At 39.1% G+C, this 15,177-nt stretch overlaps 1 protein-coding gene across 2 annotated transcripts in view; it reads right to left on the reverse strand.

Moving 5' to 3' along the window:
- The window catches only part of LOC123381008, a 789,636-nt gene that overhangs the window by 477,338 nt on the left and 297,121 nt on the right, over window positions 1-15,177 (reverse strand). For both annotated transcript variants that reach the window (XM_045041010.1, XM_045041011.1), the window contains exon 2: window positions 4,613-4,752. In XM_045041010.1, coding sequence (XP_044896945.1) covers window positions 4,613-4,752 — 140 coding nt within the window. The remainder of the gene's footprint in view (window positions 1-4,612; window positions 4,753-15,177) is intronic.

A 15,177-nucleotide genomic window follows, 5' to 3' on the forward strand; every position in this document is an offset into this window, starting at 1 on the left:
CTACTATTGATAATATGACAGCAATTTTCTTTCTTTAGTACCTACACAAACTTAAAGTTTTAGTTTTTTTCTCTAAACTTGCTAACATTTTAAACAAAGGGTTCACACAAATTTACTCAGTGGGACATTATGGCAACTAATAACAAATACTATCCTAATTAGAAAAGCATAAAAGTATATTTGCAACAACTATTGACATATTCAGGAACAGGTATCACTTCACTAGCACATACATCTCAATTTATATATCCTTGAAAATCTCATTTATTGAGTTCCTTCATGTCTTTATTTCAAGGATTACCAATCACCACCTTGATTAGCTTAGATCCCCCAAAATATCTTTTAAGGAAAAACAATCAGTTTGAAGTTCTTCTGATGTAACAGGTCAAGAAAATCTTAATTCAGTCCCACTGTGTGTATCCAAACTAGGTTTTCCTGACCTCATCTCTTTCACAGTCACCCACTGTGGGACTCCAGAAATGCCTGGGAAGGTTAGTAGGGTAGGTTAGCTGATTTTCTGTTTGCTTGAGGGGTAATGGATCTTGTGGAGTGTTAAAGAGCAAATGAGTTTATGCTAATGGCTGCCAAGGTTGAAGACTGCTGCACTAGAACCTGGTATTTATGCTACTTGCCTGCTCACACTCCTTCTAGAAGAATCTGCCTGTCCTTCAGTCATAATACGTCCTCTATATGACCCATAGCTCTTTACAGCTATGTGAACCAAAGATGAGCACTTCATTCAAGGGCAGTAATATAATAGGCTGGACAGTGATTCATGATTTGACATGAAAAAGTGAATGTGGTCAATTATAGTCTTCTTCCAGGAAGGTGAAATAAGTAATGATGAAATAGTTCATGGTTAGGGAGACCTATAACAGAAAGATGAAAAAGCAAGACTGATGCCTTGCCCTGCTTCCATATGAATAAGATACATTATTTGGTGTACCCATGTATATCACACGTATAAAAACTTTGCATTAAGAGAAAAACTGCAAAATACAATACCTATATCTACCTCTATTCCCCAAAATAAATACTGCCTTGAGCCCCGTCCTCTATATTTCTGATCCACTAATGAAAACAACTTTATATCAGACTTTCACAATAGTGATATCCATGGACATGTACCAACTCTTACTATACATTATAACTTGTAGATTATATAATCTACAATTATTATATATTACAATTATTAAAAGAGGCAACTTGTGTTTTTCTACCAATGAGCAGACTATTTGCAACTTTATTTTCCTCTAGAATCTCACTATACTTTTTCCTCAGAGAACCCAGTTCTTCTAAAGGCCAGACTTTCTCTATGGCAAACATTTAAAGTAAACATATTTTTTCATTGGCATCCTCAACATTTTCTTTGATCTCATATTTTTTCATGTACAAAGATCCTGAGTAAGGTCCCATGAAATAAAGAGAGCTTATGATTTCCAGGTCAGTATCAGTTTCAGCACACACGTTTACTCAAAATCAACATTCTCTTTTGGGAAATAAAACAAGTGACCTGTTCTTTATAACCAAAGAATGAAACTAACATATCCCAATAAATTGAGAAGGTGTGACCATCTTTAACACTGAGGGGAGTATACGGAATACTCTTGCTCATGGAAGGTCCCCAGCTAAACTGACGATCTTTGGTTAGGAATCATGAGAGTGAATTATGAAGTGCCACAGTGTAGGCATATGTAAAATTGCTATATACTCTTCCAACCAAATGCCTTATGCATTCCTAGAAATGTACAGCACTGTCTCCCAAACCCTTCTTCATGGATCAGAGTTCATTTGTGAAGATTTGCATAAAAATGAGGAAAAAAGTATTGTGTTGTTACTTTTAATAAAATACATTTTATGAAATGTAAAGAAATAATCTTCATTTAAACATCACACCCTTTCTATATTCCGGAGATCAAACATCTTTTATGAAAAGATGATAAAACTAAATAGTGTTTCTTTCTCTGTATCTTGACTTGGCCTAGTAAAATATGGCAATCTGAAAGTACCTTTTCAATTTTACTAAAGTTAAAAAAAAACCCACACTACTGACATATAGGGCATGGACTGAAATAAGCAGCTGTGTTTTAGAAGCTTTGGAATTAATTTCCAAATGAAGAAACTTAACACCAGACATAGAAGCACATATTCCCCAGTTCAGTGTGGGGACTGCTGGAGTAGAACCAAGACCAGCTAGGAAAATACCAATGCACCTGAGCCAGGAGACCAGAAGAGAAGCCAGTGGTAAGGCCATGAATAGGACATCAGTGAAACAATCAGAGACTCTACTGTGAGCCCTGGTGCAACCGAAGACAAGAAGGGGCTAACCACAGTGAAGGTGAGGCATAGGTGTCATTGCTGCTCAGAAGCCAATGATGTCACCATGGGAGCCTACAGATTATGAGAAGGGGGGTGGAGGTTGCAGTTCCAGTGATTTTAAGAAGAAGGTAGGCATCAAAGACTACAATTTTTACCATCACTAGAATCTGCTTCCTAGAGGATAGCTCCTGATCAGTGAGGCCTAGGGAAGATGGATCACATAGAGAAGTCAGAAGTAAGTGGACTGGATCTGAAGGAAACGAGATACAGATAAATCTTTTGAACACACACCTTTCCTACATCTTTGACTGGTTTGCCTTTTCCATCTAGACCTATGGTTCTGATTCTTGGCTGCATTTTAGAAATACCTGGGGAATTTAAATAACTTTCCCAAAGAGCATACAATGAGTTTAGAGGCCTTGACCTCATTTCATCCTTGTAAAAGTCACTTTATTCTAGTTCTGGATTACAAAATGAAATCATTGAAATAAATGATCTCTTTCTAGCTCAGATGTTCTATGATTCTATTCTCTTACACACTTCTGTAGTTTTTTTTTTTTCTCAAAAGCAAATGCCATGTCTTGATCCCATACAGAAAAATTGAATTAATTTTTAATGTATTTCCATTCATTTAAATTTCAATTAAATAATAAGGCTGACCTCAAGTATCTGAGTTTTTGTCTTAAAAAGAGAGACGGTAGAGAATAAAAGTATCTTAATTCTCTTCTGCTGGGGAGGCACAGCCACAGCTCACTGAAGGGCAGACAAGTCCCATGGTGACATATCCAAAGAAATTTCTGGAATTCTACCCTCCAAACCTTTTCAGAAAACTGTTCACAGGGAGGTGTCTCATTAGAGGCATCTTCTACGTAACTACTTGAGGAGAGCTTGAGAGGGAGTTCAGGTGTTGCTGTCTGCTATACACTGAAGGACTCAGTTGCTGGAGAAACTACCCACAGCGGGGGACATCCCATGAGCTATAGGAGACAGACTTGGAAAAGCCATGCTTTCTATACCAGTCTGCCCAAGTTGCATCCTGGAACCCTCCTTTCTTTCCCCTGCAATCACTCTCTTTCACCCTCTACTATCAAAATTTAGCATGTGTTTACTAGTAAAGCAAAAATATTCAAAGATCCCAAATCCATTTTCACAGGCTACAATTAGAAGTTGAGATGCAAAAAATCCACAACTTGCATATGTGTCCCTTAAAGGATACATGTCTATTCAGATTTCATTCTGCCTGGGGGCTACACAGATTGCAGAATATTTTGGGGATCAGCCATGGATGTATATACACCAATTGTTGTCTGTGTGCTGCCCCCAAAGTCCCCACTGTGTGAGACCTCCCCAAGCAGCTGATTTTGCTGTGACTCCTAATCTGTACCTCTCTTTCACTGCTGTCCTGTTTTACCACTGGGACTAAACTCTGGCTGTGGAGCTCTGACCCCTGAAGAGTTGCCTCTAAACTCTTAATACTCTTTCATTCCACAGACTTTAAAGTGCAGGGACTTTCACTAAAGGGTATGTCCATCTTCATATGTAGCAGGAGACAGGATGGGTACATAGAGGAGCCAATGATTTAGGAAAGGTGAGCTCAGCATTGCTGTCTCTAGACTGCAGTCCTATGGGGCCAATGCTATTTGCAAGCATTTTATCAAAAGTGCTGTGGGGCTCTGCTGGCATGAGGAAGGAGTCAGGGCTCCAGAATCCAGACAGATCATGATCAGGTCCACAGAGTCAATGAAGGCAAATGTGGGATTCAATATTTCTTCTTTACAACGATGCTTCTGACTTTAATTATTAAATAAAGTCATTCCCAGTATCACAGGGTAAGGTAAAAATGACACAGATTAATACAGAGCATGGACAGGTAAAAGGTGAAACATTGAAAAGTTAGAATTTCGAGGTTAGAAACAACTGATAATAAGCATAACTGAATACTAAGAACTGATCAAATACTAAGCATAATAGTATAATTGACCATACTCCCTCATTGCTTTTCATGATGGATTTTTCACTTTGCCTATTTGTTGTTCAGTAGCATTTTCTTAAGCAGGATGGCTAAGGCATAGACAAAGCATCACTGGTGTGATATTCCCCTGTTTCCTGCTGATGGAAAGACAGTGCTTAACATTTTGAAATTTGAGAGAACACAGCAGCATAGTCAGGGTGAATGGAGACCGTGTACACTGAGTGTATTTTTTTTTCTTTTTACTGAAGTTCGATATTGTTATCTACATATCGCAAACGTTCTCCCAACTGAAGCACCAATGGCCCCACAAACAAGAAGTACCTTCAGTCCTGGGCTTTGTTCTGTACTTGGACAGGGGTTTCTGAAGTGATGAATACAAGTGCCCCATACAGAGTCCCACAGGTAAAGATTCTGAATGTGCCAAGTTCCAGAATCAGCCTTCATCTCTCCAGGTCCTGCAACTAAATCACATTGAAATAACATCCATGGGGCCAATGTTAACAAAGAGCTCAGTACCAACTCATTACAATACCAGTCAAGTCCTTCCTGCTGTCTATTTAAACTGATACCAATCATGTGTCTCATCCGAACATTTCACTGTGTGTGTGTGTGTGTGTGTGTGTGTTTTCATGCTGTATTTTTAACAGAAATTCAGTATTTTGTTATTTTAAAATACAAGTTGTATCTATAATTATAAAATCTTACGGAAATTCAGAATAATACAAAAAGGAAGGTCAAAATGTCCTATAGCCCCACTGCATAGAACAATTTTATTCTAGAGGTCTGCAGATACTGAAATCTACTGTTTTGATAAGAAAGAGGAAGAGGTGAAGGTGAACCAATGCACATGTCCGTTTTTTGTTTCTTGTGGTCTTTCTCACTTCCCAGTAGTGCTGTGGGCCCTTACCAAATTTAAGCCAAAAGTTGACAAGCAATAATTTTAACTCTGGCATTTTGGCTTTCAACTAGTATCTTAACCTCATGAGTCTCTGTTTCCTTTCTTCATATATAACGATCTTGTTTGGTGGATAGAGACATCCTGAGATATTCATTGCAGGACAAAGTAGCGGTCTTCTATTCCTTCTCAGTCATGGGACAAGTATGGCCATGACACTTGAGCTTTCTAGACTAGGTCCTAAGGGAGGAGCAGACAGGGACCAAGGTTCACAGAAGGAGAATTCCACCAGACAGTGGAGGAATGGCAGTTGGTAAGAGTAAACATCATAGGGGAAATGTTCATAAACTGGAGACCAAACTTACAGTACAGACAGAATCTGATGGAGCTGGTATAAATTCCATTTTTGTTCCTTAACCAAATTTGTGCCCTTGGACAACTTACCTAACAGCTTGTTACTTCTGGCTTGTGTATAAGTAATGGAGGTTAATAATTATACCTTCCTCACTGGATTATTTTCAGAATTACATTAAAAAACTAGTCAAGCCCCTAGCAGAGTATCTGGTACACGAGAGGTTTAATAAGCACTGTTCCCTCCCCTTTCCTCGTTGCTGCTGATTTACAATCTACTAAGGTCTGGAGTTGAGGGGAGGGAAGTGGTACGTTTGAAATCATTTTTTTCCCCTTAGATTTCTTTTGGTTCAATACATCTGTCTCCTGTTTCCTACCTGAGAGTTTATAGCGCCAGGTTAGCAATACTGAAGGTGTTGCTATGGCTACCGCTATCCTGTGACTTCAGGTAGTGATAAAGCAGCAGGAGACAGCATCTGTGCTTTTAGGCAGATGTCCTCAGATTCCCAGAGAAGGAAGGGAGAGCCTGGTAAGGACACTTGGGTATGGGATTCTTGGCCTCCAGTGGGCAAGGTTGAAATCAGGCCTGTGTATCAGGCCCACCCTATGCAACATGATCTCTGAAGTACCAGGCCCTTCTGAATGAGCAACTATCACATCTGGGACACTCGGAACACAAATTCAATTTTCTCTGTATTTTTATCTCTTTTTCCAATCTCTTCTCTATTTCCACCAGACATCCTCTCTTTCATTCCTTGAAAACAGAGCCTCCTGATTTTTTATTCTGGGTAAAAAGAGAGAGAGAAGAAAACCTTTTTCCTTTCATTAAAGTTAGTTACTGAATCCACTCAGTGTATGGAAGGCAGCAACATCCAGGCACATCGCTCGCCTCCCATTCCATGTCGTATGTTGTGGGGTGTGAATTCTTCCTCTTTTTTTTTCCCCAGATATCTTTGGCATTCTAACACAAGCTCACCATTTGAACAGCGCTGGTCTATCAATCCAGTCAACTTGAAAGGCCAACAAAAAAAGAAACACGAGGAAAACAACAAATTACCTAGCCACATACTGCTCGAGCCATTTAACACAAATTATTCCATTTCATCTTCCCAGCTCTTCTGTCGAGTAGCTGACATTTGCTCGTTTTATAGAAGAACTTTGCCTGAGGTCCCAGAGTCAGTCAGTGTTTAAGCCACTAGATGAGCCTTGCACCATCTAATTGCAAAGCCAACTCTCTTTCTTTCTGTTTAGTTGCCTTACAATGACATCGATGGATTGTGCCCAGTGCTGAGCATCACACCAGTGGAAAAGCAGACATGGCATTAAAAGCTGCTGGCTACAACTGGCCAATACTGTGTCTGAGATTTTTTTTTCTTACTGAAGTATTCATCAACACAACCTATTTTCAGGATTGCTGGTCTTTGAAAAATATGTACCTAGGGAAGCAAAGGAAAGGACTGATGTTGCCTGTAGCATTTCATGCCAAATGCATAGTACTGTATCCCTCAGCTCCTGGAAAAGGGATTGCGGTCTTTTTCTCACTCTCTTAGAAGGTTTGGTCACTATTCACACAACGGAGACAAAGTACATGTTGTTCTTTTTCAATCTGACCCCCACCTTCTCCGTTAAGCTGTAAAGAGGCAGGAGGGCATGATGCGGGGCGGGGAACTGGCCTTAAGCCCATGAATGACCAGGGTATGAGCACTAGGCACCTTCAGGAACCAGCCCCAATTCTTCATTTCTAAAAGAAGTGAGCAAGTCTCTCCTGGCAAAGACTGAAGTCTCATGTGGGATGTGAGGTATGTGCATGTCAGGCTTACTGTATACATGCTCTGTGTAGTATCAGGCCATTTTGAATGAACTATCATGTTCGGGAGACTCAAGGCACAAATTCATTTTTACCTGTCTTTTTGTCTCTATATTTCATCTAATCTCTATTTCCAAATATATATGCCCTAGTACCATTGTGAGGATTTAATGAAATAGCTCATTGAAGGTCCAAACTGGCATATAAGAGATGCTCAATAAAATGAGTTCCTTTGCCCTCATCCTCTTTCTTTCCAAAGTTGAAGACAATCCACTTCTCTCTGACACAAACTACTCATGTCTTACTGGCAAATCTAATCTAGGCAGGTAATAGCTCTTTGCAAAGATCAGAAGACCAGCATTTATTCAGCAAAATGGCATTTTAATGTTATTTCCTTTTGGAATTTATTTGATAAACTCACAAACACCCTAGGAAGAGAACAAGTACAGAGAACCAATCAGGGGCTTGGCCTTTACAAAGCTCACAGCCTGGCTGGGGAGAGAGCTAAATGAGAGAGTTATGAATGTGGGCTACGGCATGCTGTACCAGATTTGGGGGACTCCAGATTAGGACCTTGGGATCATGTGAGCATAGTGAGCCTTCTTTAACTCCAGGCCAAGTATATCGCTCATGGTGGCATTTTACTCTCCATGAGATGTACAATCCTACAACTCCTCCAGGCTTCAAGATGAAATAGAGCCTCCACTCTTGAAGAGAAGACCGAATGTCCCCCTCAGAAAAGCCTGTTAGCACCCTGATATCCAGAGTTTGCAATCAAAGAGAAGCAGTCCGAGAATCAGCTGATTAAAAATTCTAGTTCCTAGTGAATTGTCTTTCAATATTGGACTGTGACCCTGAGAAACTCTATTAATACATGCAAGCAGAACATCTGTCTACACTCTTAAGCTGCACTGACATGGCCCAGTGTGAAACAGAAGTTAAGCAAATCCCTCAACTGTTTGAGAAAGGAAGCCAACCCAATTTCACAGGTCAAATATTGGATTAGGCTGGCTGTCCTGATGATCCACCTTCCCTTCCAGAGATGTCCCCAGAGTCTTCTCGGAAGGAACTTTCTCCATAGGGAAGACTGTGCTACTAAAGAGATCTGGGCAGTATCTTCACTTCAGAACCTTTGCTCTAAACACTAGGCACCTTGGCTGGTTTGTTTTTCTTCTCTCAAGTGAGAAGTTGAGAGAAAACACACATTGGGAAACGGGAAGGGAGCCAACATTTACTCAGCTCACATTTGAGGTCAGGCCCTGCTCTGTCTGTTCGTCTCACATCAACCATACAAGATGTCATCAACCCCATTCTGCAGGTACAGAAATCACACGGCTAAAGTGACTTGCCCAAGGTTACTAAGCTGGTAAAAAGTAAGACCGTATTCAGACACATGACTCCCTGAATAAAAAGAACTCATACCATTTTTGATTCTACTACACTACACCCCTTGATAGGAAAGGATCCAGTTGCTGCCCTCTCTGTTCCTCTTAGTCTCCCTTCCCATTTTCTTCTTAGTTTCCTCTCCCTCTTTTTCTTCTTGCTCATCCCTCACTGTTGGCTGAATATGAGTGGCATAGAGGGCACACTCGTTAACAATGTTTCATGTTGCCCATTGCCCATCATTTCAAATACAGTCAAATTTCTATCTAGGGGACAAAGATCTCAATGGAAAGTTGGAACAACACTGTGCCTTACTGTCAAATTACAAGGATCATTAACTTTCTGGTGTTCTTCTCTATCTATTTTTATATATTTTTGGAGTTATCGCTTAAGACATCAGTTTGTTGAATGACACTTCAGTCATTGCTCCTAAACATATAAGGCAGTTAAGGGGCCATGTGCTTGCAGGCAGTATAAAATTGTCAAAGAAAGATGAACTCTTTTCCCACAATTTAATTCTATAGAATATTTTATTGTGTTCATACTTGTTGTTTTTAGTCATGATTCATTTACAGTGGCTGATAAGCATTGTGGCTGCCTTTCATTTGCCAACAGTGTCCAGGAGAGTATTTTATTATGATGAAATGAAATACAAGGTTAATACCAGCCAACAGGTCACATGCACCATTTGCTGTCCATCGTAAAGAACTATGATTAAGATTTTAAACAAGTCAGCTGTCAGAGGGAATGTACATTGCTTTTAAAGGCACAACTTCAGTTTCACTGAGGAGTCTAAATGGCTGCAATCCCCGTTAACAACATCATTTATTTGAGAGACTGGCAGCTTTTTAAGCAGCTGTTGGAGCACAAATGTAGGTCAATGTAAGGAAATTATGCAGAAGAATTTGCTTCAGAACTGGGCCCTGCCTCCAGGTCAGTACAAACAGAATTAACGTCAACATGTCACTCTTTACACACCTGCTGTGCCTCCTGGCTAGCCCTGCCCAACTCCTGTAGGCAGCCATTTCCAACTTTATGCATGCACTGAATACATGGAATGCCAAATACATAGAATACATGGAATTCTAGCTCTGAACTGCTCACCTTGCCCTGGTCCTCAAGCCTGGATCCCCTTGGTCCTGGCTCTCCTGGGCAATAGCTTTTGTTCCAGCTTTGTCTTCACATCCGCCTCTGGGCAGACCAGGGCTGGGTTCCCCAGGATTATTAGTATGGAGTCTTATGTGGCTCCATACTTCAGGATCTGCACCAGGATATATTCTCCTTCCTTACCACAGGTTAAAAGATGAGGATGTAGAAAGTCAGGGTGCAAAATACTAATAGTAGCAAGTAGATGAATGTTCTAGTTATCTAATAGGGATTGGCAAATCACTCCAAAATTGAGTAGCTTATAATCACTACATTTATTTTGCTCACTGATCTGCAGTTTGGGAGGCTGCAAAGGAAGGGGAAGCTCATCTCTGGCTCACCTGGTGTTAACCATTTAAAAAAAACACTGGTGCAGTCTACACAGGTGAGCATCTGGACTTCAGACAAGGGTGATGATGGGTGGACAATGGAACTGGAGGAGAAAATGCACAAAGGCCTCAAAGTCATCAATAGAGGAAAGGGTAAGAAAGGAAGAGAAAATATTCACTAAATAAACACATAAGTGAGTACAGGAATATCTAACGAAAGGCACCTAGTTGAATAAGGACTTACTAAGGGTTATTGGGACAGCCAGCAAAAGAGCAAGAAAGTCCTTGCTGGAGTCTACCTAGGACATGAATTTGAGAGAGCCTGTACTTTGTCCTTGAGACTGTCCTTTGACAGCCTATCAGCTCTTTACTGTTACTCTCTTTACTCTGAAGAGAACAATATAACACCATTTATAAACCATACCATCGTTTTGTTTTTGTGGTTTGAACATTCTTTCCTCTTAATAAAAGGGACAGTTTAGAATTGCCTAGTTCTAATTAGTTTTGTTGACAGAAACTTAAAACTGTGGGGAGAATAACTTTAGGGGAAAATACACATATAAATATATGTTGGGAAATATATATGTGTGTGTACACACGTGGACACATATTTACATCGATACATTTGTAGCTTATATTCATCTATGTGGAAAAATTTCTTTTTCTACACAATGAAGACAACAATTTATATTTACCAAACATTTCCCCCCAAAATTGTTCTCTTTACTGTGTGTGTGTGTGCTGGGGTGATAGAATATTAATCTCAATTTGAGGTCTCTACTACCTGCTTCTGGAGTAGTATCTACATTGTAATTTAGGGTGGGGGAGTGTAGGGGAGATATTTATTCTATAATGCACACCATGGTATCCCTGATGATGTCTTCCATTGACAAGCCATGCATACCCCTGAAGAGGTGATCCTTGTTTTGATATTTAAGGATCCTTTAGTTACAGTACCACTTCCCAGTATGTCTGAACTCTCTAGAGCACAAATAAACATTCCAAGGCTCCTGTACCACCTTGTAACAACAAAACACTTCCCAAGGTTTCTAAGATCCTATATGTTAGGCTCAGCAACATGATTTCTCAAGAGCACTGTTTAGTTCTCACACCTGTTTAGCTTAGCCCCTACTTTTACTCTGCCTGCTTAGAGACTAGAAAAGTGTGAACCAAATGTTCAGTGCAATGGTCCAAAAACTTGAAGATAGAGGGGCGCCTGGATGGCTCAGTCAGATAAGCATCAGGCTCTTGATCTCAGCTCATGTCATGATCTCATGGTTCATGAGTTCAAGCCCCATGGTTGGCTCTGTGCTGACAACACAGGGTCTTCTTGGGATTCTCTCTCCCCCTCTCTCCAGGTCTCTCCCCTACTCATTCTCTCTCACTCAAAATAAATTTTAAAAAACTGAGGATGGAAAACATTTAAAAATTCAAAAAACACAATAAATTGAAAAGAAAAATAAGAGTATGTCTGACTTCTCAAAAGAAGTGACAGCAGCTAGAAGACAGTGGAAAGATAACCATGAAGGGGTGAAGGAATTCAACTGCCAAACTAGGATTCTATGCACAGGGAGAACATCGCTTTAAACAGAAAGTGAAGTAAAGGTATTTGTTGGGAGAAAGAGAAAGAATTAATTTCTAACAAACTACCACACAAAAACTACTGGGGAAGAAGTAAAATAATCCCGGACAAATCCATGGAAATACAGAAGGAAATGATGAACAATAAATGGTTTTATATGTTAGTACTGCTAAATTAATATTAATATTATAAAACTAAGGTAACAATATTTTAGAGGTTTTAAATGATATTCAGAATTAATAAATATGACAACAAAAACACAGACTGGTGGGGGCTATAAATGAAATAAAAATGTTTTATCAAACTTCCATTATTGGGATGTGGTAAAAAGAAACTTCTATTTTAAATATTTTTGAGAGAGAGAGAGAGAGAGAGAGAGAGAGAGAGAGAGAGAGAATATGAATGTGTGGGGGAGGGGCAAAGAGGGAGGGAGACAGAGAATCGGAAGCAGGCTCCGTAGTATCAGTGCAGAGCTCAATGTGGGGCTTGAACCCATGAGCTGTGAGATCATGACCTGAGCCAAAGTCAGACACTTAACTGACTGAGCCACCCAGGCACCCCGAAACTAATTTTGATTAGGCTCGAGTAAATCAAAAGTATTTTACCTTCTAACTACTAATGAGATAATAAATGCTTGTTTAACAAAAGAATAGCTAAAGGAAGAGACATACCACAAAAAGAACTTGATTACTAAATACCAGAAAAGAGTAATAAAAGGAAATTAGACTAGCTGTAACAAATTGAAAGTGAATATTAAACTGATAGATTTAAAACCTAATATATCATGAATTAATTTAAGTGAACTAAGCATTTTAATTAAAAGAAAAAAATGGTAAGATGATTAAAAACTGTCTTAAAAGATAAATTGTAAAAATTGGAACAAAAAGGAGTAAATGGTTAAAAATATATAAATGCAAAAACCAAAACATAGCAGTTATAACTATATTAATTTCATAAAATTTGATATATAAAAAAGCATTCCTAGAGTTAAAGAGAAGTCAGTTTTGGGGCACCTGGGGGGCTCAGTCGGTTCAGCATCTGACTCTTGATTTCAACTCATTTTCTCACAGTTGTAAGATCAAGCTATGTGTCAGGCTCTGCCCTGATTATGGAGACTACTTGAGATTCTCTCTCTCCCTGTCCCCCTGCCACTCTCCTGCTCTTGCTCTCTCTCGCTCTCAAAAAAAAAAAAAAAGGGGGGGGCCACCTGGGTGGCTGAGTCGGTTAAGCGTTGGACTTCGGCTCAGGTCATGATCTAGTGGCTCACGAGTTCGAGCCCCGCGTCGGGCTCTGTGCTGACAGCTCAGAGCCTGGAGCCTGCTTCAGATTCTGTGTCTCCTCCTCTCTCTGCCCCTCCCCTGCTCATGCTTTGTCTCTGTCTCTCAATAATAAATAAACATTTAAAAAGGTTTTTTTTAATTTTTTTCTTTAACGTTTATTTATTTTGAGCCAGAGAGAGACAGAGCATGAACAGGGGAGGGTCAGAGAGAGGGAGCCACAGAATCGGAAACAGGCTCCAGGCTCCGAGCTATCAGCACAGAGCCTGGCGCGGGGCTCGAACTCACGAACCGCGAGATCCTGACCTGAGCTGAAGTCGGCCGCTTAACCGACTGAGCCACCCAGGCGCCCCTAAAAAGTTTTTTTTTAAGTCAGTTTTGTAATGATAAAAAGATCAAATTCATAAAGCGCATTTTTCAATTCCAAATCTGTGTGTGCCTAACAATATAGGATCCAATTACTTAAAGCACAAATTAACTATAATAAAAGGAACAATAACCAAATCTTCAATTATTGTGGAGGATGTAAACACATCCCCCTCAGAAAGTGATATAATAAGACGACAAAATATTACAAAGCCTATAGAAAAAAATACAGAAAATTCTTTCGAACTTGACCTAATTGATATGCACACCACACTGTAAAAAGCAGCACATGAATAAATATTCAAGTATGAATATTTACTAATATTGACTGATGCTGGATCATAAGGAAATTCAAAAAATTTTAAATAATTAATAGTATGTTCTCTGAGCACAGCGGAATTAACTGGACACTCACAAGAAAAAACTGGAGTCCCTCTATTTCTGGAAATTAAGAAAGAAGAACAAAATTAGTGAAAATATACTCTTGGATATCAAGATTTTTGTCATTCTATTAAGCTTAACATAGTATGGTATTGGTATCAAAAAGAAAATAGAATAAAATGTCAGAAAGATTCACACATAGATGGTCAGATGATCATTTGATTCATGACAATGGACAAATGGAATGAAGAAATGATATTTCCTATCAATATAAAAATCTTTTTTTCCTATCATATAAAAATCTTTATCCCTAAATTCACATCATATGCAAAAATTAATTACAGGTCAATTATAGATCCAAATGTAAAAGATCAAGCAGTAAAGAAAATACTTTCATGAATTTGACATAAGAAAGATTTCTTTAAAAGGATACAAAACAATTAATATAAATAAAAGATTGATAAATTGGACTACATTAAAATTAAGCATTGTATCCATCAATGGGCACCATTAAGAGAGTCAGAAGCCAAATCACAGCATGAGAGAAGATATTTGGAAAGTCCATAGCTGACAAAATATTTATGTGCAGAGAACTGACCAAAACAATAAGAACCCAAAGAAAACTTGGCAAATACCTGAAATGGCATATCACAATTAAGATCCAAATGTCCAGTAAGCATTTCAAAAAGTTCTAGCTCATCGATCATCAGAGATATGCAAATTTTTGAAAGCCATATAAAATGCCATAATTGACAAAATTTTTTTTAACCATTATTTATTTTTTTGAGAGAGACAGAGCATGAACGGGGGAGGGTCAGAGAGGGGAGACACAGAATCTGAAACAGGCTCCAGGCTGTGAGCTGTTGGCACAGAGCCCGACGTGGGGCTCAAACTCACAAACTGTGAGATCATGACCTGAGCCGAAGTCGGATGCTCAACCGACTGAGCCACCCAGGCACCCCCACAATTGACAATTTAAAAAATACTAAATATAACACTTGTTGGGGAAATTTGGGAGTTAGAAACTTTCCTAGTTTTCTGTTGGCAGTGTATGTTGATAAGGCCACATAAGTACACTGGCTGTATTTATCAAAGTTCATCTTACATATATACTCTGACACTGCAATTCTCAGTGTGTTCCATATTTTTCTTTCTAAGAAAGATATTTGCAACATTTGTGACAGTAATGTTTATAATAATCTCATAACAGCAACAATGCAAATAATCACCAACATTTGAACGCATAAATATATTGTGTCATATTTGTATAATGCAGTCTTCCATGGAATTGAAAGTAAGCTTCACACACCAAACATGTGAACATGGAGAATCTCTGGATAGTTTTGAGCAAAAGAAGCCAAATAAGAGG

This window comes from Felis catus, chromosome D2 (assembly GCF_018350175.1).
Source record: "Felis catus isolate Fca126 chromosome D2, F.catus_Fca126_mat1.0, whole genome shotgun sequence".
Classification (NCBI taxonomy): domain Eukaryota; kingdom Metazoa; phylum Chordata; class Mammalia; order Carnivora; family Felidae; genus Felis; species Felis catus.